Source organism: Phalaenopsis equestris, unplaced genomic scaffold (assembly GCF_001263595.1).
Source record: "Phalaenopsis equestris unplaced genomic scaffold, ASM126359v1 Scaffold000405, whole genome shotgun sequence".
Taxonomy (NCBI): domain Eukaryota; kingdom Viridiplantae; phylum Streptophyta; class Magnoliopsida; order Asparagales; family Orchidaceae; genus Phalaenopsis; species Phalaenopsis equestris.
Window position 1 is genome coordinate 90,917 of NW_018164847.1, and position 24,624 is coordinate 115,540.

The 24,624-nt window shown below is 36.5% G+C and overlaps 1 protein-coding gene across 1 annotated transcript; it reads left to right on the forward strand.

The window, feature by feature from the left end:
- Nucleotides 1–6,660: 6,660 nt before the first annotated feature.
- On the forward strand, nt 6,661–24,151 carry LOC110026949 (threonine synthase, chloroplastic-like; the record flags this gene model as incomplete). Its single annotated transcript, XM_020728183.1, is given in 5 exon segments — nt 6,661–7,344; nt 7,347–7,538; nt 7,540–7,767; nt 7,769–8,361; nt 23,302–24,151. Coding segments are annotated over 4 exon segments (1,662 nt in total), but the record flags the coding sequence as incomplete, so codon positions are not given.
- Nucleotides 24,152–24,624: the final 473 nt, after the last annotated feature.

Sequence of the window (24,624 nt, forward strand, 5' to 3'; positions counted from 1 at the left end):
AGGACTAGCCGAACGAAGGATTATACACCACTGAGCGGACAAGAGAGGGGAGTCAGAGTATTGAGAAAGTCATAGATAAGGCCAACCGAACAACCCTCATATTACCCTCTCATAATTCGGCATGTTGGGGACGAATAAACCAGGGTAAGACGACGAGCAAACGGTCAACTCCATCGACAAATATTTATTTAATATGTATATATATTGATGTATGAGAGAAAATGACTTTTTTACCCCTAAAATCTCTTGTGGATAGGGAGCTTAAAGGCAATTGTGCAATTAATGTTCCTCATATACCTATAAATAGGAAACGCAAAAATGAGAAAAGAGCAGGCAATAAAGCTCATTTTGTTGTTCACTTCTTACCATCCTACATGTGCTATATTCTTTGGGCAGGATTCCAAACATTTTTGTGTTTAACACCCTAAAAGGTGTGGTGAGTGTAGATCTATGCCTCCAACAAGAAGAGGAGCACAACACAATTGCAAAGCAGGCACCCAAGAAACACAAAATCAATTTGTAGAGATGGATAACATGAGGGAGATAGTCCGACAATAAGTAATGATGATGAAGGAACAACTAATACTAGAAATGAGAGAATATATGGTGGGTGCCCTCCAAGAAATCCTGGTTAGGGGAGGCTAGAACCTGCAAAACCAAAAGCCTCACAAATATAGTCACACAGAACCAAACAATAGGCGGAATGGATCAACGCATAACGACTGGCGATCTCAGCCAGAGTAAGATGAGGGCGACAACTCCCATTACCAAGATAGTGTTGGGTCAACGCCGGTGGAAAGGCATCGCACCGTACGTACAATAGTCTGTCCCACGGGGAACAACTTTTCCAGACAAATCTCTTAATCTGAACCACCTGAAAATTTTAAGACCCTCAACCCCCGATTAGTACGAACGTCTCACCGACCCAACCAACCATGTAGTTGCTTTTGAGTCGGTTGTTGGCATTTTAAAGATCACTTATGCATTCAAATGTCGTCTATTCCTCATCACACTGAGAAATTTAGCTCTTCGTTGGTTCAACGCTCTCCAGTTAGGAATAATCCCCTCCTTTAGTAAGTTCAAAAGGTTACTCATGTCCCATTTCGTTAGCTTGCAAAAGCCACAGAAGAAGTCGCAGTCTCTCCTCCAGGTTAGATAAAAGGAAAGAGAAACCCTCCGCTCCTATATGAAAAGATTCCAGCGAGAGATGTTAGAAATTCGAAACCTTGAACTTGTAATCGCTTAAGCCACCCTAATACAAGGAGTTAGAAACAAACAATTTAAATATACACTGGAACTGCGCGAACCGAGTTTAATGGCCAAATTTTTGGAGATGGTCATCGATCATATCGTCGTTAAGGTTAGTGCTCCATAATCGAAAGAAAGCTAAGAAAGCCGTTGAAGACGGTTGACGAGCAAAAGATGACTCCCTTCCTCCTATTCATATGTGCTATTAGGGCGGGCTGCACAGCACAGGAAGTCCAAAGGATGATCGCCACGAAAAACGACCTTGTTACCCTTACTGACACATGCACAACATTACGAATGACCAACGGCCCAACAGGAGCCCCTCTAAGAATCTCGTTGGCTAAGCTAGTGGAGGTCATGCAGGATAAATATTACTTCAAGAAGCATACGTCTATGAGAACCGAAGGCTCCGCTGGAAATCCTAACAAATTCTACGTCTATCATAGTGACCACGACCACAACACAGTGACATGCAGGCACATTAAAAGCCTCATCAAGGAATTGATCAAGGCCGGAAAGTTGAAAGAGTTCGAGGGTGTCGAGGACGTTGAACGCAAACAAGGGAAAGCCCCGTCCGACGGAACGAACAACGAGCCAGTTCGAGACAACACCATTCGAATCGCAGGAATAATACCCTCATTAGGGTCTTCTCGATGATTGAGTTTAAAAAGGGTCCGGTCATAGGACCTATGTGCCACCAGCCTTGTCTCACGAAGAGGGTGGTGGCACACCCCATTATCACGTTCACTGATGAAAACCTGTTGATAAGATGTAATCCTTACAATGATGTGATTGTTATTACGAATTTATTTAACAAATACCAGGTGGGAAGCATACTCATCGACACAAGGAGCTTGATGAACATCTTTTTTTAAATTCTTATTCGACAAGCTTTAACTAGAGACAAAACGGATGGCGACACGGTCCAAGCCTCTCTTTGGATTATCGGGAGAGAGAAATGAGGCCCTTGGGTAATCACACTTAAAGTCACATGGGGAGATAAAGACCGACAGTTTGCGAGGTCTGAAGACTTCTTGGTCGTCAACTCCTGCCCACCTATAACGTCATCTTCGACCGTCCACCCCTAAACAATTTCCAGACGGTAACCTCCACCTACCACGTGGCTGTGAAGTTTCTGGGAGAGGGAGAAGTCATCACCGTCTAAGGAGATCCGGAACAGTCAAGAACATGCAACCTCCGAGTGGTGACCGGCGTCGAGGAAGAGCCGCTCGACCTTCAAAGCCATAGAGAGGGCGGTCTCGAGGCCAGCAAAAACACAATCCAAAGCCCCTACGACCGAAGAAGAAACAATAAATTATTTCTAATCAGTGAAGTTTTTTTATTCCAGGGCGAAGGCAACTCTCATCGAAACCCTCAAGGAGAACTGGGAAGTCTTCGCTTGGTCCACCGCCGAAATGGGCAAGGTCCCTGTAGACGTTGCATGCTATTGGCTAAACATCGACCTCGTTGTATGACCAATAAAGAAAAAATCGTCGCTACTTTATCTGAGCATATCATAAAGAAGTGAAGAAACTGAAGGAAGCAGGCTACATCCATGAAGTTCGGTATCCAACATGGGTATCCAATGTGGTGATTGTGTGAAAACCCAATGACGAGTGGTGAATGTGCGTCGACTTCAACAACTTAAACGATCCTTGCCCGAAGGACAATTACCCACTGCCAATGATTGACGCGTTGGTGGATTCCGGGTACCATCAAATTAAGATGCATCCGCTGACACAGAGAAAACAACTTTGTTTACTTGCGAGGGAGTGTACTATTTTATGTAATGCATATTGGGCTTAAAAACGTCGGAGGTGCCTGCCATCATTTAATAGATGTACTTTTTTACGAAACAAAAGGGAAGGAATGTTGAAGTGTATGTGAATGACGTGTCGGGGAAGAGTAAAACACCCAAGCAACATATTAAAGACTTAAAAGAAATGTTTGAAATTCTTAGGAAATTTAACATGAAATTAAACTCCCTGAAGTGCATTTTTGACACCTCAATTGAAAAATTCCAAGGTTTTCTTCAAACGCCTGAAGGTATCTGGCCTAACCCGGAAAAGGTGCAAGTCTTGCTAGACATGTCTTCTCCACGAAGCAGGAAAGAGATACAAAGATTGACTGGCTAAATAACGCGCTTCAGCCGTTTCATCTCCAAGTCGGATGATAAGAGTGCATTGTTCTTCAAAGCTCTTAGAAAAGCCAAGCATTCGAGTCTCCTAATGCGGAGAAACGTTCAGAAACTTAAGGACTCGTTCGCCTCGCCTCCACTCCTCCAGAGTCCAAAGCCAGGTGAAGAACTCTTCCTATACCTTTGGATCAAACCCAAGCTGTCAGTTCAGTATTAATTCGAGAAGGACAGGTGAAACAATTCTCCATTTATTACACTTCGAGGGTATTGAGAGACACTAAAACCAGACATTGCATCATGAAGAGACTAACTTTTGCACTCAACCTCTGCTTGCAGACTTCGAGCTTACTTCCAGATGCATTTGATTCGGGTTGTCACTGATTACCCTCTCAAATCAATCCTCACTCGACCAGAACATTCGGGCAGGCTCCTCAAATGAGTGGTGAAGCTGAGCGAGTTTAATATCTCTTACATCCCTCAAACGACGATCAATCCCAAGCAGTCGCAAACTTTCTAGCGGATTTCACCAGAATTGTCCGAACGAGAAGAGGGGACCGTTGCTAAACATTGTTTGTGGACTTTGTATACTGATGGAGTCTCAAACAAAACGACCTCAAGGTTGGGCCTCACTTTGTGGAGCACGTACGGTGAGCTCCATTACCATTCAATCGTCATAGATTTTAACGCCACTAACAATCAAGCAGAGTACAAAGAGCTGATCGCTAGACTATGCCTCACCCATCTTATCGGGGCACACCGCCTCAATGTAAAAACCGATTCACAACTTATAGTAAATCAAATAAATGAAAAGTTTGAAGACCAAGATGAAGTCATGGCAAAGTACCTCACCAAGTCAAAGGACGAGATTGGGTGATTCACCGACTTTCAAATCAACCATGTCAGACGAGGGGAAAACTTGGTAGCTGACATGTTATCTAAATGCTCCTTATTTAGAGGCAAGATGTCTCAATGGCTGAGTCAGCCGACGATCGAGGAGCCAGAGGTGATGGAGGTCTCCACTGAAAAAACAAAGGCTTGAATGGATCCCTACATCTGTTACCTAGAAACCGGGGAACTAACGGGCTCGGTTACTAATCTGAAGCTCTTCAAAATCAGAGTGTCTCGGTAATTGATGATGGAGGGAATGCTCTTCAGAAGATCTGCTATCCTTGGCAGATGATGGGGAGTTTGTTGTGTGTTGCTTTTGTAATTTTTTTCAATATTACAAAACACACACGACAATATTAATAATAAATATGCAATTCAATCTCAATAAAAATAGCTTTAGTAAAAATAATTTATCTTTTAAAATTTTTAAACTATCAAACCCGTAATAATAACACAAGTTTACAGATTGCTCAAGTAATAAAGGACTTTAATGGAGTCCTAAGTATCGATCCCACAGGGAAGTTGGAAATGCTATGACTAAACTTTTATGACAATAATGTAAAACATAATTCAAACTTCAAAACTTAAGTATAAAATTCAAATTTAAAGTACTTCAACGTATACTAAATAAATTACAGTTAAAAGAATTAAGTTAACTAAACTATTTGTTAAACTTCAAAAGTAAACTTATAAAAACTAAACAAAGTTTCTGTGATGAAGAGTTCAAATTTAAGAAAACATCATTCCCCTTTACAATGAATATATAGATTGTGAAAAAAATAAAATCATTTGAATATATATATATATATATATATAGTGTCAAATAGGAGCAATCAACAATCATATTTTTTACCCACTTTCGAGTGCATAAAGAACATTGACTAATCCAGAGTTTGGTCTCTAATTCTGTGGTTAGCCAAAATCCCTGGTTAGATTGGGAGGATGCCGACTCTCACTCCAGAGCTCTCATTTCTCCCTCGCCTAAGGGCTAACAATCTCGCATTAATTTTCAATCAACTTGACCAAATTGGGGATTTTAATCTGTCACCTTAAAATCTTTAATTCTACATCCAACAAATTATATTTCTCTATGTATTTGCACTCAATCCCATGGATAACATTCTCACCCATGGAATTGAATATGATTCTCACAATGTTGTAGAAATCATAGCCCTTTTAGATCATATCTTTCTCAATACATTTTAACATTTCAATTGATCTGATAAAAAAATAAATGAAGATCAGAGTTTAAATTATCACAAATTATTGACATTTAAAACTGTATAAAACAAAATCAATTCTTCACAAAACCATATCTCAGAGTATGGAGAAGGATAAAGAAGACAACTTAGAATTCATGAGAATGAAACAACAAAACAAGGATTTCATACATAAAAACAAGTTTACAAAACAAAGAAATAAAAGACACAACTTATCTCACAATCCTTCCCAAGCGAATCTCTAGAAGTTCTCTTTAAGCACTTTCCCTTTTTATAAGCACTCTCAATTCTCTCTTGAAAATGTAATGATGAAAAAATCTCACTTTCCCTCTCTTCTTACAACCCTTGAAGAAAATCTCTAAGTCATTCACTCTCTCTTTCTCCACCAAACTTCTCTACACACCACTCCACCTTTCAAACCTAGACTCCCTTATCTTTAATTAGTGGCTACCTCCCTCTAAAAAGAATTCAAAATTCCCTCCTAAATTCTCTCCAAAAGTCACACATTTGAATCCCAAAAGACATGTTCATCATGTTCATTCATTCAATTCATTCATTCAAGAGACATGTCATTAAAGAGTCTTCCAAAGTGTGTAGATGCATTGAATCGCTCCACGGGGCGTTTGAAGCATTTGGAGCCTTCAAAATTCGCTCAAAATTCGTCTTGAATCCCCTTAATTCATCAAGTGTTGTCTCTGGCGCCTCAGGCGTTGATTCTGGCTTCTCAAGCGCTGATTCTGGTGCCTCAGGCGTCAAGTTACTTAAGTCCGCGCTATTATGGGTTCTAGCGCTTCAGGCGCTACCTCTCTATATAATGGTGCTTCAGGCGCCGAGTATGGTGCTTCAGGTGCTAGTTCTGGCGCCTGAGGCGCTAGAATCATAAAATTCGCTATTTTGACTCTAAATTTCTTCTTTTCGCTACTTTTGTTCTAAATATCTAAAATTGATATACCTGCAACAAAAACATAAAAATTCTATTATAAATTTTTTTATTCTTTGTTGCGTAGGCTTTTGGCTCCGTTTGGTATATAGCGCTTGTTGTCGGAACGATAACTTCGCATCTGGACGGGATTTCGAATAGAATATTTTCTCTATCATTTTGACCATTCACACACAATATATTATGACGTCAAATTAATCCAAATTCGACGGCTCTCAAATTAACCCACATTGCGCCGCCGACTGTTCCGTCTCTCTTCCGTCATCCATGGCCGCTGCGGTAGCTTCCACCTCTGCTCTCCCCTTTCTCTCCTCAAATTCCAACTCCTCAGCCACCCTCAAAAGCACCATTCCCCGCCCTCCCCCCTCTTTCCTCTCCGCCGGATTCGTCCTCTCGCTTGCTCCGCGGCCTCCACCTTCATCGTGGAGGACAACAGCCGACGCGGGCGCCATGCCGACGAGAGCATCCGCGAAGAAGCTTCCCGTCGCGACCACGCCTCACCAGCCAACTCCCAAGGCTTCTCCGCCTGGTACGTTCCTTTCGGCCCCTCTTCCGACTCCGACGAGCGCTACTCTCTCGACGATGTTGTCTACAGGAGCAGCTCCGGTGGCCTCCTTGATGTCCGCCATGATTTTTCAGCCCTCGCCAAGTTTCCCGGCTCCTACTGGCGTGATCTCTTCGACTCCCGCGTCGGTCGCACCACTTGGCCCTACGGCTCCGGCGTCTGGTCCAAGAAAGAGTTCGTCCTCCCCGAGATAGACGCCGATCATATCGTTTCTCTCTTCGAAGGAAACTCCAATCTCTTCTGGGCTGAGCGGCTCGGTCGTGAACACCTAGGCGGGATGCCCGATCTCTGGGTCAAGCATTGCGGCATCTCGCACACCGGATCTTTTAAGGATCTAGGTATGTCTGTTCTTGTGTTCTTGTATCCCATGTTAATCGGCTTCGGAGCAAAACCCTTTCCCGCCTCATTGGGGGCGTTGGTTGCACTTCCACAGGTTATAGGTCTGCTGCTCTTTCAGCCAATTGCACTGCAACAAACATTTCTGCTATTGCCTTCCTGCCTACCGATCGTATTTCATTGGCACAGCTCGTTCAACCCATCATGGATAAATGCCAATGGCGCCACCGTTCTGTCCATTGATACAGACTTTGATGGGTGCATGAGGCTAATTCGTGAGGTGACGGCTGAGCTTCCAATTTATCTCGCGAATTCCCTGAATTCGCTTAGGCTCGAAGGCCAGAAGACAGCAGCAATTGAAATTCTGCAACAGTTTGATTGGGAGGTTCCAGATTGGGTAATTGTACCTGGAGGAAATCTTGGGAATATCTATGTTTTCTATAACTTTCTATAAGGGATTCAGCATGTGCAAAGAGCTTGGCCTTGTTGACAGAATGCCTCGCCTCGTATGTGCCCAGGCTGCAAATGCCAACCCTTTGTATCTTCATTTCAAATCAGGATGGAGCGATTTCAAGCCGGTCACTGCTTCTGAAACATTTGCATCTGCTATCCAGATTGGGGACCCTGTATCCATAGACCGTGCTGTTTATGCTATCCAGAAGACAGATGGAATTGTTGAGGAGGCCACTGAGGAGGAGCTAATGGATGCCATGTCACTTGCTGATCGAACTGGCATGTTTGCTTGTCCGCACACTGGTGTTGCCCTTGCTGCCCTATTTAAATTGAGGGAGAAGGGAGTGATTGGAACAAATGATAGGACTGTTGTTGTTAGTACTGCCCATGGCCTCAAGTTCACACAAGCGAAGGTGGATTACCACTCTGAGAAGATCTCAGATATGGTTTGCAGGTTTGCAAATCCACCTGTGAAAGTGAAGGCAGATTTTGGGTCGGTGATGGATGTTTTGAGGAAGAAGCTAGTCTTCAAGAAGTAGCTTGGGGGAACCCTGTAGGACTTCTGATATTTGAGGCATGTGTTTCAGTTATTTATATGTTTCTGTTGTTTACAATTTTATCAGAAACTTAATGTTGTCTTGATCCTCTTAGCTTGCAGATTTCATAGCCAAAGCAGTTTTGGCATATTTACTATTTAGGAGACTTATTTGGCTTATTTTTATGCATTTTTCTAATCCAAAGTTTCTTTCTTGAGGTCGAGCATTTTCTTGTTTTGATGAAGTTTCTTGTTCGCTATGTTCCATTATCAGAAAATGTGCCATGATTGGAAAATGTGCTATTGATTTAAATGCTGTTAGATACCACCTGCATGCATATTTTACTTCATTCCTTATAGAAAGAAAATCATGATTCTTTGTCAAGTAACTTTATAGGTAAGGCAATTTATATGACACCTCATTTTGTTTTATGCTAATTCTTGTCACAGACGTTAATTGGGCATGTTTGTCTACTTTCTAGTTCACACCTGTAAATTTCTTTTGCATACTTAAATTTATTTATAAGAAGTCACTCCTTTGTTTATTTGATTTGAAGTCTAGGCATGAAGGTTTGTTCATCTATCAAGCTCATTTTGAATTCATATTAATATACTTGAAAAAACATTTGCACATATCACTTTAGTGGTAGCAATTGTCATTGTTAAAAGGGAGAGTATTGGAAAAGGTTATGTTGCCATTTGGTTGGTTGCAAGTATTTATGATGTATCTATATTTTAAATGCCATGTAAACTAAACATATTGCATTTTGATTTCTTAAAGTTGTTTGGTTGATTGTAAAATAATCCATGAAATCTATTTTCTTGTGTTTAGGTGTTTGTAAATAGAAATCAATCTAGGACACAAAAATGCATATGGCAGGGGTGGGGTTGCGAGAGTGACATGATTGACGGGGTTGATGGTGTGAGTCGTAGGAGCGGGGCCTTCAGCACAGACGATGTCTATGATGCATGAACACTTCTAATTAAGCACTCGTGTTGTATCAGACACAGACATGAACATGGGTCTGACATGCCACCGACGCATGTCAAACATAACATGTAGGTGTACATTTGAAATAAAATTTAAAAAAAGAGGATAGGTGTAGGACATGTGTTTCCTAAATTAATGAAAAACATTTATGAAAAATATTTTAAGAGAAGTTAAATTATGTATATTTTTATGTACAATTTAAAAAATATTTATATAGATCTACTCATTTTTTATGTATTTACATGCCTAACACCTAAATTTTAATTTTTACATATATCCTACCTTACATAGATATGAAAATGTGTATTTTACTTTTTAAAACTAAAAATAGTGGTATGTTAAGATATGCAAATACATAAGAATTCAATGTCAAAGAAGTCGGTGACCATTTAATTTCTTTTAATGAATAATTGATTAAGATGATTTAAATCTTGATGCAATGCAAAATAATATATGTTTATTTTTGTATGTCCTAAACCATACAATTATTTATGTACATCTTAAGGGCCATCTGGGATTAGTTTTATTTTATTTATTTATTTTTATTTTGATTTAAATTAAAATATGTTAAACTAAGTTGTTTTTAAAAGTTCTCAAGATATGATTTATATATTTTGATTATTTTTAAATACAACTTAATTTTTTAAAATGAAAATCAAGTTGATTTATCTTCAAAAAAATATTTTAATTAAGCACAAATCTCGATGCACATTGGGACTGGGAGCTCAAAATATTTAATTACATACACCAATGTAAATGAAGTGTTTTCATAAAATTAGCCAACTTATATTGAACCTAGCTCTCTCTGAGGCCAAGTGAGCTCAGATCATGCACTTAAAGCATAATAAGAATTTTGTACCTATATTTTGGGGGATCAAATGATCTTCAAATATAACAAGTTTATAGTCAAATTAAGCTTCTCGGTGAGATAAATCCAACAAGCGCAAGATCATTTAATTATGACATCATTAAGACACTTAAATACTTATAAAATATTATTCGATCAAAGGAATCACTCTGGGTTGTTCAATGGAGTGGCTCGAATTCATACATTATTTATGAAGAATATCACTCACACAATCCATAAATAAATCCTCACCCGCTTCATGGAGGGGGGCATGAACTTGGAGGAGAAAGTTGAAGGAGCTCAAAGCTCTCGAGTATTCCTGAGCTCCACCACTGCCTGACCACTGCCATATAGCCGCCACCATTGTCGAACCGCCATTGTTTAACCACCACATTTGCGACCGTCTAATCACCATTTTTGTTGTCTGCATACCGCCATTGTCTAGCAGACGCTGTTGTTGGATAGTCATTGTCTTGCCACCATAGTCGTTACCGTTGGACCACTGTCGTCGGGCAACCACCGTTATCTCATCGAACCACCGCAGTCATTTTCGTCGGATAATTGTCACCGTTGTCTGACTGCTACTCTCTTTTTATCGAAACATTACAATTTTTATCTTTGTACCATCGCCGACTGACTGCCACTGCAGCTGGACTATCGCCTTCTGAATGCCACCACCGTTGGATCACTGCTTTTTGGCCACCACCATCATTGTCACAAGACCAATGCCATCGCTGCCACTAGACCATGTTTGTTTGGCCACCACAACCGCTATAACCCAGCTACCAGGCCATCAACATTGTCGCGGTCAGGCCATTGACGGCTTGCCGCCTTGACCACCAGAGCATTGCTGCCCAACCACCACAATCATCTCCATAGGACTAACTCCATCTGGTCGCCACCTGGCCACCGCTGCCAACCATCGCTATTTTTGCCGCCAAACTACCGTTGATCGACCACCATTGTCGTTGCCCCCAGACCACCGTCGTTTGGCCACTGCCGTCAGATAGCCTTCGTCAGGCTGCCACTACCGAAGGCACTGGCATTAGATTTTCTGGCACAGGACCTCTTACTTTGGTCTTCCTTCATAGCATTTGGGTCGTCGCTACTTCTCTAACCTATTATGTCATTCTCTTAGCAGAAGCCACATTGATAATCCCCACTTGTAATATTGCTTCTAGCTATTAAAGAGCCAGTAAAGTCTTGTAACCTACAGCGACACAGTAAATCATTTCAACTGGACTAGACCCTGTAATTTTTATACTTTCAGATTTTGACGTAAATTGTTGTTCTGTGTCACTTTTTTTATTTGTGTGCATCTTGAATATTCGTATAACACTAAGTTGTTGATATATCACTGTACCATCGCAAATTTACCAGCACAAAAAGAATTATATCAACTAAAACAAGAAACAAAATTGACGTTAAACGAGCTTTTACTTTTTTAAAAGTTAGTATTAGTTATTTATTTTCCATTTTGTATTATTATTAATATTTTATTTATTTAATGCGTGTTTGTGTGTGTGTGTGTTATAATGGCGTGGCTGACACTATTCGTGTCTTATATTTTCAATAGTAAATATGTCTCATGTCCGTGTCATATCGTGGTTATAATGGCGTGGCTGACACTAGCTGACACTATTCGTGTCTTATATTTTCAATAGTAAATATGTCTCATGTCCGTGTCATATCGTGTCCGTGACCTCATGTCTCTATCTGTGCAACATTAAATAGGATCACAGACACAGAAAATAAACATGGGTTTATCGATGACTGGTTGAGAGACATGGGAATTAGTGTGTTGCTCTGCAGACTTGGGGTGGGGTTATTGTAATTGGGTAAGCAATATGGGGACATATGCATAGGAGGGATAAATTTCAAACTGATACCACTAAGGGGCTATTTGGTTGCCTGTAAAAGGAGTGTATTGTATTCCTTTTGTAGGGGTTTTAAGAATTCAAATATTTAATCGAAAGAATTTGTAATGTAAAAATAATAATGAATTTAGAAATCATTCCTTAGTTCAGTTTCTCTGTATTTGAAATTTAGTGGATTTCACCGAATTTTAAATTCACAGCCCTATGTAAAGTCTGACGGCAGTTGCTACTCGCCCACCGCTTGGATCGTCCTTGCTTGTCACTGCCAACTACCACTGTCGTCACTCCTGGCGTCCAATAATTTATATGGAACCTCTCATTCTTTGATGTACATTATTTTAATTCTCCAAATCAAACAAAAAAAAATATGAAGTTATACATTTATTTTACATTGAACCGACTAACTTTAAAATATTTCAAATACAATATATTATTTTGTATTGCACTCATTTTATATTGTGTTACTTTTTCAGCAATCCAAACACCTTAGGTGAATTCTAGATTTTTCAATGATGTTTTTTGCTATATTACAAATCCTTTATAAAAAGACTTCGCATTTATTTCATTTCTAGCAAACATTAGAAAAATCAATATATACAATTTCTTTATTGCACCAAAACAAGTAACACAACATCTTGAATAAATTGTTTTCAATTTTCGACTATGCGTGGTACATGTGACCACAAACTCAACCTGAAATAAATGGTTTCAACTTAATTTTGTGAATAATTGTAACTAACAATGAAGTAGTCGAATTTTGTTGTCATGTGGTTGTGAATGTCACAATAAGAGTGTGACTTATCCATGAAAGGAGAGCAGTGCAATTTAAAATAAACGTAAAACTTCATATTTTTTTTGGTAGGCTCAGAATAATGAGTAGTTCAATTGAGAAAAAGGATAGCAAATGACACTGTTGAGATGGATAAATGTGTTTTATTTTACGATAATGCTGCATTTCTTTTACTATTTTCAGCTTTTATTTTAAATGTAATAGTATATGTTTCTTTTAAATGTTAACTGTAAGATAAAAATGAATAAAATATGGTGTATGCATGCTTATGGGAGACCCATGGGTGCTACTAGCAGAGGAATGCAATATACCTGCGAAAATAGAAATGAAAAATTTTATATATTTTTATGGTGGATGGTGGGTTGGAAAATGTTAAACGTATATTTTTATAAAATATACATTTAGATGGTGACTCCCAATTATAAAAAAATGTAATATAAATAAATGAAAGGAAATAAAACTAGCTTCTTTACTGCTCTCTTTTATTGCACAGTCTTTTATTGTTATTGTTCTTTTACAAAATATTTTAAAATGAGAATTATTGTAATTTAGAAATATTTGCTCTTTGAGTAGTCTTAAACTTTTTCTTGCTAATATTTTACAAGAAAACTTGTTGTAGAGTAGATGGACCTCAGCAAGTACGTGTATTGGCGTCGTGGAGCGCAAGCTGATAGGTAGTACGTTGGCTTTTATTTCTGTTAGTTGTAAACATTTAAAAATTTGTATGAACTTGGTGTAATTTTAAATTTATGAATTATAATGGCTCTTTTGTGGTTTGTATTTCATTTTTATTATGATATGAAACTGTTTGATAAATTTCTTCTATTCGATCGTTAGTTCCTACCTTAGTAATTGCAAGCTCCTAGTCCGGGTCATGACATTTTATCTCACTTACAACTTGATTAGTAAGCTTAGGTACCAAATGCAAAAATTTTTAATTTCATAGTCACATTTTTATTAAGTCCAATGGAATTCATCAAAGTGTTAACTTATGTGTCAAGATAGCATTCTCTTTTTTAAAAATCTCATTCTTAGAATTAATTTATCTTTTTCTCCTTTAATGTTTTTGTCTAAAAGCAATATTCTTATTTCCTTAGACACTGTTACTTCAAATCCAAAGTTTTAAACTCACCGTGAAAGATTTTAGATACTTAAAGCAATTCATTATTATTTAATCCATGCTCATTTTTAGATCAAGCTATTGCCTCAACTCCAATGGCCATCAATGCATGATTGTAATTCTAAATACGATTATTTTTTCTTTAGACAAGCTAGCATAACTTACATCCATATTTGCAATAAATGTATGTTTCTTCCCTTTCGTTTCTTTGTATTGTTTCAAGTTTGGGCAATCTTTTATCATATGAACAATTTTGTTGCATTTGTAGCATTAGGTAATTGATTTCTGTTCTTTTGTACCATCTATCCTAACTTATTTTAAGGTATACTTTTATTCTTTTTATAATATAAGCTCTCTCATCATCATCTTCACTTTTGCTTCTCAAGCACTTCAAATGAACTGTGAAATCTATAGAATCGGCTTATTGATTCTTTCTATATAGCCTTTGTTTTTAAATGTTCCTCATAGATGATCAAGGATCTCACAAGTTCATTAAAGTGGTGATCAAATCATTTGCTTTCATAATTGCCTTAATTTTGGGCTTGTAATATTTGGTAAGCTCTTCAAGACCATGAGAATTGTATCATTAGCATATAGTTTCTTACCAAGAGAATTAATCTTATTAGTAATATTAATTGACGAAGTAGAACATTTCTAAAATAGGCCTATATGTTTCTTTTTGAACATTTGTGATCAAGTATGTTAATGTTTGGCTTCAGAAAGTTGCTGCATATTACAAATTGAAACTCTATTTAATTGATCCTTGCTAAACCACTAATTATGGAATTCATTATTTAAAAATGAAAAGTATACATGTCCTTTTTACTTTCATAGATTTGGAAGGAGTTGTTGAATATTTTTGTACTACATTCCAAATCTCAACATCTTGTGATCTAAGTATGATAATTGTATGACCCATTTAATAAGGATAGTCTTCCCATCAACAAATAGAGGATGAGTTGTAGAATTCCCCTCTAAGACTTAATAAAGTTGAGGTAGATTCCTTGGTTATATGATGATAAAAAATTTAACTAAGGAATCTACTTCAGCTTCAAATTATGATGATTATTCCTTCGAAAACTTCACTTGAATCAGGCCAGAGGAATCTAGATTTAGAGGTGGATGAAGGACAAGTAGGACTGATCTAGAAATTTGTGTAGCAGTTATAAAACATGGAGTTGACATAATAAAATTCTAATTTAACAACTTGTTTTTTGGAGCCAATTAAGGTCGGTATTTTTAGAAGCTTTCTTGCTATTATCTATAAATAGGTAGGTGTGGATCATTTTTAAGATAATGGCACCAATAGCTTTACGTAAGGATTGTTTAAAGGGCAATGATTATGGATCTTTGATCTCCTTCTTGATCATCTTTTATCAAATTTACCTTTTATTGCAGCTTTTTCTCATTGAATTCTGTTCCAATGTTGAGGGGGATGGAACGTTTCCTAGGGAGAGATGATTCCAGATAGAGAAAAGAGGTAGTGTTCAGTAAAAAAAAGGATATACTTAGAGGTGGGAGTTTCAGGATTTTGAACTCGGAACAATAGAAAATCTGTTTTTGACTTCAAGAATAAAATGAGAGAGCTATGGGAGAGAGAGGTGCTTAATTTGAACAATCAAGAAAAAAAATCTATTTCAATTTAAATCAAGAATAAGTTGTCCCATTTCTATGGATTCATAAATAATTCAAACCCATTAAAATTTAAATCTAAGTAAAGCCTACTAATAAAGTAATACCAACGAAAATAGCAATTCTAATTTTTTTCATTAAAATTAAATACATTAAAATTTTAGAAGAATCCAAAATACATCAACTTCTCTATGGCTGATTGACTTACTATGAAGATTCATGCAAGAGGCTCCCTTGAATCTCTACTTTCATGGAGAAAGTGGTAGAATTAGCTTATGGGTTCGTTGAAATTAGAAGCATGTATGGTTTGATCATATTCGTAAGAAATAGAGGATTTGGATATGTACACATTAGCTTGCATCGTACAATTTTCTTATATTAGTTCCAAAGGGGTGATTCCCCGGTCAGCAATTGAAGTAATGGTAGCATGACTTCTACTTATATTTTGGTAAGGAAGCATGTCTTTTTTTTGTATAATGTGGTATAACTTGCATAATTATATAAGAATATTTCATTATAAGATGAAAATCTGACTAGTTTCTTTCATGGTGATTTTAAATAGTAGTAATGGCTCCGTTGACTTCTCAGGCTTAGGCTTAGTACTAGGCGTTTAGTATGATTTTAGATTTAAGTTTAGGATTAGTGACAAGGATAACACCCATGTTTTGGGTCAACAGGAGATTTCATTTTTATAACCAACATGTGATAATCAACACTCGGCTATTATAATAATATTGGTTACGATTATATATGTTTAGGCTCAACAAGTGATTTCATTTTTTATAACTAACATGTGATATGCAACAATCGGTTTTCATAATAATATTGGTTATGATTTTATATGTAAACATTGTTATATATTGAAGATGATTTATGGGGATGTTTAAAATGGTCATAGACATAGCTGTTTTACTCTTTAAAATAATAATGAATAGTTTATGATAATATGTATCATGATAAGTTTATGCAGAATATGATTTATGATGCATTCTATAATCATAACAATCTTTGCTGTGGAATAGTAGTCAGTCACATTGAGATTTTATATTTTCGTAATATTTGAAGCATTTTATATATTAATATCGTATCCTTTAATAGAATCATAAAATAAGTTATTTATCAAGGTTATTATGAACCCAACATATTGGAACCTTAAAATTAAAAAGGTGAGTGCAGAGGTTGCATGTCTAGGGTTTAATGTGAATTTAGGATTAGGGTTAGTTATGTTTTTTGCAAGGTATTTTTGTGGTGGGGGTCAGGGGATGAGGTGCTGGGGTATTCTTTTTAGAGAGAAAAGAGCTTAACAGGTGACTGGGTTGGTCAGTGGTATTTTGTTTTATTTTTTAAAATCTTGGAAAATATCCCACTCTCTTGCATAACGAACAGAACAAACCCAACCAACTAGAAGAGCAGCCAATGTTCCCCGGCATGTATTTATACTCTAGTACTTATTTAGTCCAGTCAATCTGTCCATAGTTCACACAAGTTAGATGACATTATTATAACATAATAAAAAGTTAGGCTAACATGTATACTAAATTGCAAAGCTAACAATATGAATAATTGACACAAATTAATACATAGAAGTATTATACACACCCTTAACATGCAATATTATAAATAAGATGAGCAACCAACCAGATAAGCAGCCAATGTTCCCTGGCATGTATTTATACTCTAGTACTTATTTAGTTCAATCAATCTGTCCATAGTTCACACAAATTAGATGACATATTATAACATATTCCTTGGCATGTATTTATACATAAACCCAACCAACTAGAAGAGCAGCCAAGGTTCCCTGGCATGTATTTATACTCTAGTACTTAATTACTCCAGTCCATCTGTCCAGAGTTCACACAAATTAGATGACATATTGTAACATAATAAGAAGTTAGTCTAACATGTATAATAATTTGAAAAGCTAGCAATATAAATAATGGACACAAATTAATACATAGAATTATTATCCACAATCTTAACATGCAATATTATAAATAAGACGAGCAATGGGACATATGATGCCATAAGTCATGCTCTTGCAAATCATACATGCATTTCCAAATCACCCAACTAAGGATGCCTTGCAAACATGCAATTATGCTTTTATATTTATGGATGCAACATAGAAAATCATAAGAATAACATGCATAGAAAATCCATAAGAATAACAAGAATAACATGCATAGAAAATCATAAGAATAACACGTTGGTCATAGATCATATGTCGAACACTATAGGTGATATTGCTAAAGTATTGTATACACTGAAAACGTACAAAATCCCATGTTTAATTTGTTTTAGACTTTAGAATTCTATCTAATAAGATTTGTACATGCTAACCGGATGCAATGGTAGATGATAAGAATAAGTAACATGTGCCAGATCAATTAATTAAATATCATAATAGAGAACATATGATAACAATTCATGCAGTGGATACAGTAATTAGTTTTACAAATCACAATATCAATTAGCAACAATAGAAAGGATGGAGTTAACCAACATATATTACTGTAGATTATTGGACCATGTGTAGTCCGGAACATATGAACATGTAGAATTCACACCACAACTAGCTATGTAGGAACATAGATTGGACAATATGAAATGCTTAGAATGCAGTATATAGCTCACAATATATGTACAAGTATTTGTACATCAAATGTCTCATTATGCTAACATGATGTATTTTATGCATGCTAGGTAATGGACATACCATCTCGTGTAACTCAACTCACATGATCAATTATCTTCAGCCAAGTTACCTACACATCGCCATACATGATTACACACCATAGGAAAACATGATAAAAATGAGGATACCCGCCCAAATCTAGTTTATTGTTTAGAAAAATGTAGGCATGCATGGGTAAGCATATATATTAAATTGATGAGTGCATATTTGGTAAGGAGTATTGTTGAAGATTTGAAGTGAAATTGATACAGCTTTTCGAGGAAGATTTAAATAGGACTCGAAATGGTTCCTCCATAAGACTCTTAAATTCAATTCTTCTATATGTGAATAAGATGAAACATCAGCTTCATTTTTTGAACTATATTAAGATCAAAAGTTTAGGAGATGAAAGGTCAATTTTCAAGAAGAGATGCATTTAAACCACCTTTGGCATTCAAAGATCCCACTTCTAATCTACTTAAATTTATTATTTTTTATTTATATTAATACCCCTATGATGCAATAAATCATTTTTATTTCTTTTAAAAGTTCTATAACATACATTGTTTGGAAATGAATTTCTTTTTTGATTGATCCACTTACATACCCTGAAAGTATTTGAGCTTTCCAAGAGTTTTTTCTGGAGTAATTCATTTCCTTTTCATTCATCACTTTCCTTTGGGTTTCTATGATTGTCTTGGCCGATGTTTCAAATTTGGGAGTGTCAAGCATTTCCATCTTTCTTCTTTGGTTCTCATGGGTGAGAAGGATGGTGAGTTCTCTCTGCTCAAGATTTGAATATGGATTTGGTTTGAGTTTGTTATGGAGTTATGCATGTAATTCAGATACACTTTCTCTTACTACATATTATTTAAGAACTATAATGTCATTACTATACATCATCATAAGATCTTGATATTAATCTTAGCTCTAACCAAATGACTTCCATTTTATTGAAATATCCGATGTCAGAGAAGTTATTACTTGGTTGTTGAAAGTTTTGTCTTGATCTCATGGATGAAAGCAACATATTTAACTTTTGAGTAAATTTGTTTAACAATTTTCTAGATATTTTTTGTGGTCGTTAGAAACTTATATGGTCCACCAATTTCAAACATTATGTTGTTAGCCCTGACATGATCATGTAACTTGTCTTCTTCGAAAAAGCAAACTTTAGGTCTTTTAGTTTTAGAGAAGATCAATAAGATGATAAATTTTTCATATTCATTTCACAAAGGTCTGTATGATTTGAGAGTGTTTGAGATAGTTCTTTTTATTCAATGGATATGATATTAGTGGTATCTGGAATTTTCCTTCAGTCTAATTTTCACATTTCTTAATGATAGACTTTGTAACGGAAGCCAAAAGTATAATACATCACGTGAGAAGAAGAGTTGAAGAGGGATAAATATAAAAGTTGGAAAAGGACTCTAACCTTGCTGTAAAATTATAATATAAAAGAAGTGGCTATAAAGCTTGCGTTGATAACCCTCAATGGGTATTTATACACAAAATTATCCAAAAATTATTTGAAAACTACTAAATATAAGGAATTTAAAGATTAAAATTATTATCTAAAGCAATGTCTTGGCTTGTAGGAGGGAGAAGTCTATGACACTCCCTTTCCCGTGTTAAACTTATGAATCCGTGACACTCCTTCCATATTAAGCATATGAATTTATCTCACTTCTCTTTCCATGTTACACACATAAATCTGTAGCTCATGCTTTCCATTATTTAGGCAATGAATTTGTGGCTCATTTTATTTTTATGTAGCAATTCTGATACTTTCAACTGTGATATTCTTTTTTGTACTTCGGTGAGATTGCCTTTCCTTGCATCTCATCTCTTCCCTCACTGCATTTCATAAGTTCTTTGTTTTTTTTTCTTAGATGTCAAGAGCTTGATGGTTGCTTGTAATGATCCTTGATGGGATCCAGTCCTCTTAAAGTATCTGTTGAGTATTTAAATTGATTTTCATTAGTTTTTATGTTTTTTTTCTCAAAATTTTTTTCTTCAAAAGTTAAAGAGCATGATGGTTGCTTTTGTTGATTCTTGGTAGGATCCAACCCACTTTAAAGTATTTGGTGAGAATTTAAATTTGATTATCATATGGATCATTTTATGTGGTTATCTTGCATCTTAATTTCTTCAGTATCATTGCATTTACGTATTTATTTTTCTAACCTTGCAATATTATATTTTGTTGATATATTTGCATTTTATATTTCTTTTCAACTTTATCAATGCATAATCTCTATGAGGTAGAATTCTTTAAGTTTGGGGAGAGTTGATGTAGGATGACTAATGTTGTTTTAATAAATTTTTGTGAATTGTACTTTAAGTTTGGTGAAAATATATCTTCATGATTAGGAAGAGTGTTCTTGAAGATTTGGAGTGAATTTGAAGTAGCTTCTTTATGAAGACTACTAAATTTAGCTCTTTAGTGTGTGGAGTAGATGACTTTATTTTCAATTCATGAATCTTAGAAGATGAAATGTCAATCTTGAGGAAGAGAGGTATGCATTTAAATCATCATCTTATATATATTCAAAAAAGTCATTGCTTATTACTTCAAATTATATGCTTTATAATTTAATAAGTTCTTTTGTGATGAAATGGAATGAATTGTTTAATTCATATTAGATTACTTGCTTTGTTAGTAATTTAATAAGTTTGACTTGATGGTTTTTTTTCCTTATGGCGGACTTTGTGGTCCTTCATTTGAAATTCTTTTCTTCACTCTTCATCATGCCACCTATTGTACCATAGTTCACTTGATCCTGGTGGGGAAATTTTTGTTCCCTAACACCATAGTACCTTTCCATCCTCACGTCTAACATGAGGGGGAGTGTATAGCCTGGTACTTTGACCTCGACTCTTAGCCAAATGACATACTCTGCACTATTTTATATGTCTGTCTATATCTCGTACCAATCTGGGTGAATAAAAATTCTCTTTTACTAAGGAGAGTGTATTGTCTCTACCAACATATCCTTATCATTCCTTCGCTATGACATTCTTGCAAAATGTTCTCCCTGAGCGAACTCCTAGGAATGAGTAATTTGTTCTGGAAGAATAGGTATCCCTCAGATCTACGATATTTGCTCATACAGCCTTTCCTGGCATTGTATCGAAATGTCCCAAAAATCTTCGTAGTTGCATACAAGTCTTTTAGCACCTTAGAACTAACGATCTTAGAATAGAGATGATATTTGTTCACCGCCCTCCTATACACATAAGCCATGATCCATTCATTTTAGGCACGTCAAAGTTGACACAAAACAGACTAGCTCTCGCGAACTAGTTCTCAAACTATCAGATCCTCAACTTGTTTTTGTAGCTCATACTCTGTCGATGGTCACATCTAATAGGTTGGTCGGTCAGGGAGCACTGATACTGGGATGAGATCTATATCATGATATATCTCGTGTTGTGGTGGCAAACCAGGTGCCATAACGTTAGTTAGAACATCCTGAAGCTCTTCTAGTAATGATTGCATTGCCTTAGATATCGGTTACTTTATATCACTGTCTTCTAGCATCACCAAGATCAGTCCCAAAGACGCCTATCTGATAACTTGTAAAAATATTGCACTAGGTTCATTGGCTCCAATCTCTATTTAAGTGCTCATCATTGTTGACTGCTTTAAGGGCGAAAGTATAATGTTTCACATCCTTATTAATTGTGTAGGTATTTTTGTGACCATCGTGAAGTGTACCTCTTGTATTGTCACGGTCGACCCAACAGAACATGGCATGCATCCATAGGGATGACATCACAACAAACTTGATCCTGCAACCTGTCTCCAATTGAAAATTCCACCAGACATCTCTTATTGACACATATCTTATTTCCTTTATTCAACCAAGTTAAGAGTATGGTTAGGAATGCTTCTGTGTAGTAAGGCTCAATTTGTTTATTATCCATATAGATGTCACATTTTCATAATTGATTTCATCTATATTGTGGCTACACCTTTCTTTTTTTAGTATAACAGGTATAGAAGATGTTATGCCTGAGCCACTACTGATTTCTCTTAGGCTCTATTTGAAGGGCTCGTCGAACCACAAGCATCTCACTGTCATCTACGAGTAATTGATACTCCTCTACATTCCTTCTCTTTTGGGTTTTTATTCTCTGTGTTATCCATTGCACCCTTCCCAGTAAAAGAAATCACTCTCATGTTCAGATAATTGAATGCAATGTGCTCATATCCATGACATTTGAAACATTTCTTGGCTGGGAATGTCTTGGGAGTACTATTCTGATCAGTTCTCTTTTCATCGCTTGCTAGCTTCTCTTCACCAGGGCTGGGCATGGGTACTTTGGTCAGTGTGCCCTTGCTACTTGATATGAAGGCTGAATTTAGTTTGGAAGACTGTGTGGACTAGATGTTGTGATGTTGTCTCTTCACCTTCAAGGCTAAGTCCTCTTTTTTCTCGAGTGCTAGCTTCTCTTCGCGAGGGGTGGGCATGGGTACTCTGGTCAGTGTGCTCTTGCTTCTTGATCTGATGGCCGAATCTAATTTGGAAGACTGTGCGGACTTGTGATGTTATATTTTCACCTTCAAGGCCAAGATCTAGATATTCTGTAAGGTCGAATAAGATTACAAATATATCACATTGCCAATAGACAATCTCAATCCCCTTAGATATTGGGCTATGTTGTTCTTATCAGGCCTACTAGTTCCCACATCAACATATTCTGCTCGAACTCAACAGTGTACCCTTCTACTGAAAGATCTTTTTGTTGTAAGTGATGAATCCTCAAAAACACGTTTTATCGGTAATGTACAGGTAGATATTTGCACTACATCTCCCTTTTCATATGGGACATGGTTGTGAATTTTCTCTTTTTTATTGGTATAGGTGTTTTAAAATTTTTCGCCATAGAGATGCACTCTTCTTTAACTTAATGACGGCTGGTTTTACCCTTCTTTTAGGTGGAATATCTCTGTATTCAAAGCCCCATTCAGTATTTGGAATGTTCTTGTATCCTAAACCCTTTAACTTGATGACGACTAACATTTACCTTTTTGTCAGGTAAAATGTTCTTGTATTTGAAGGCTTGTTCCACTATTTGGAGCCACTCGATGAAATCGTTCAGATCATGCGATCATCAAAATCTGGTAAATCTACTTTTACTCCAAAATCACCATCTCTCCTATATTAACGTCAAATCAACACGGCATGGGCTCTTCGTCACTTGCAGCTTCTCAATGGAAAAAGTTTTCTTCTTTTCCTTTTATCTGTCGGTCACCATTATTTTCATGGGTGACTTTCCCATGCCGCCTTCTTTCAAAGTCAGCAAGCCTTGGTTGCAATTAAAGGATTTCCTGTTGCATGTCTTCCCTAGTAATTTCCTAAACGCCTCATTAAAAGTTTCTCCTTGGCGGCATAACGGCTCGATCTTCCAATCGAGATTCTGACTATCTGATACCAAATGACACCTTTCTTGGCCTCTTAGAAGGTGTGATAGATCACAAAAGATGTTAAGAAAGTTTTAGGATCTGATTACATGAGTGGGAGGATGAAAATAAACATGAGCAGCAACAGGACAGCAAACCGTATGCTGAAAAAAAAGGCAGTTTCTCGCTATAAACAGCAAGTGACAAGGTGCGGACAGCGATGTTGTTCCCCCATCTGTTCCTAAACAAGCTACAAATACACCCTTTACAAAAGGAAGACGCTACTACACTGGAAAGTATAAATCAGATAAATATCACCCAATATACATAAAAACTAGCTAAGAATCCAAAAACCTGAATACAACCTATATAAAAGTCTCCTAATAGAAAAGAACCTAATTAGAAACTAAAGAAATGGATAAGAACTAGAAAAAAAAAGAAGCAAATGAAGAAAACTTGATGAAAAATAAGGGAAATAAAATAAATCTCTTTCGGCAGTGGGTCTCTCACGATTGCAGGAGCCAATACCATGGAACTGCGGTATTGCGGGAAACGCGACCCGCATCACAAACATAAGCACAATGAAATTTTAAATCTCCTGAATCAATAGAGCTGGATTAGACCAGCCTGCATCCTATATTTTGTGCTCATCTTCCTGCAGAACTTTCTGTAGGCAAATTTTGCTGCTAATTATCCTCTCAGAGCAGTTTGTTTTGCTTCATTCTTCTTCTGTGTCAAAGATTCATTATAAGCTGACCTTGAACTGAGAACTTCAATGTAATATTTCACAATTTAATGCTTGTGCTTTAGAGAATAAAGATTTGAAATATTATGTTAAGTTATTATTATAGTTGGGTCAGGAAATGTGAATTATATGTATTGGTTGGTGTTGATTGAAAATCTGAGAGTATGAATGATTTTCTTTTTTGCTTTATTGCTGTGCATTTACTTGAGATAT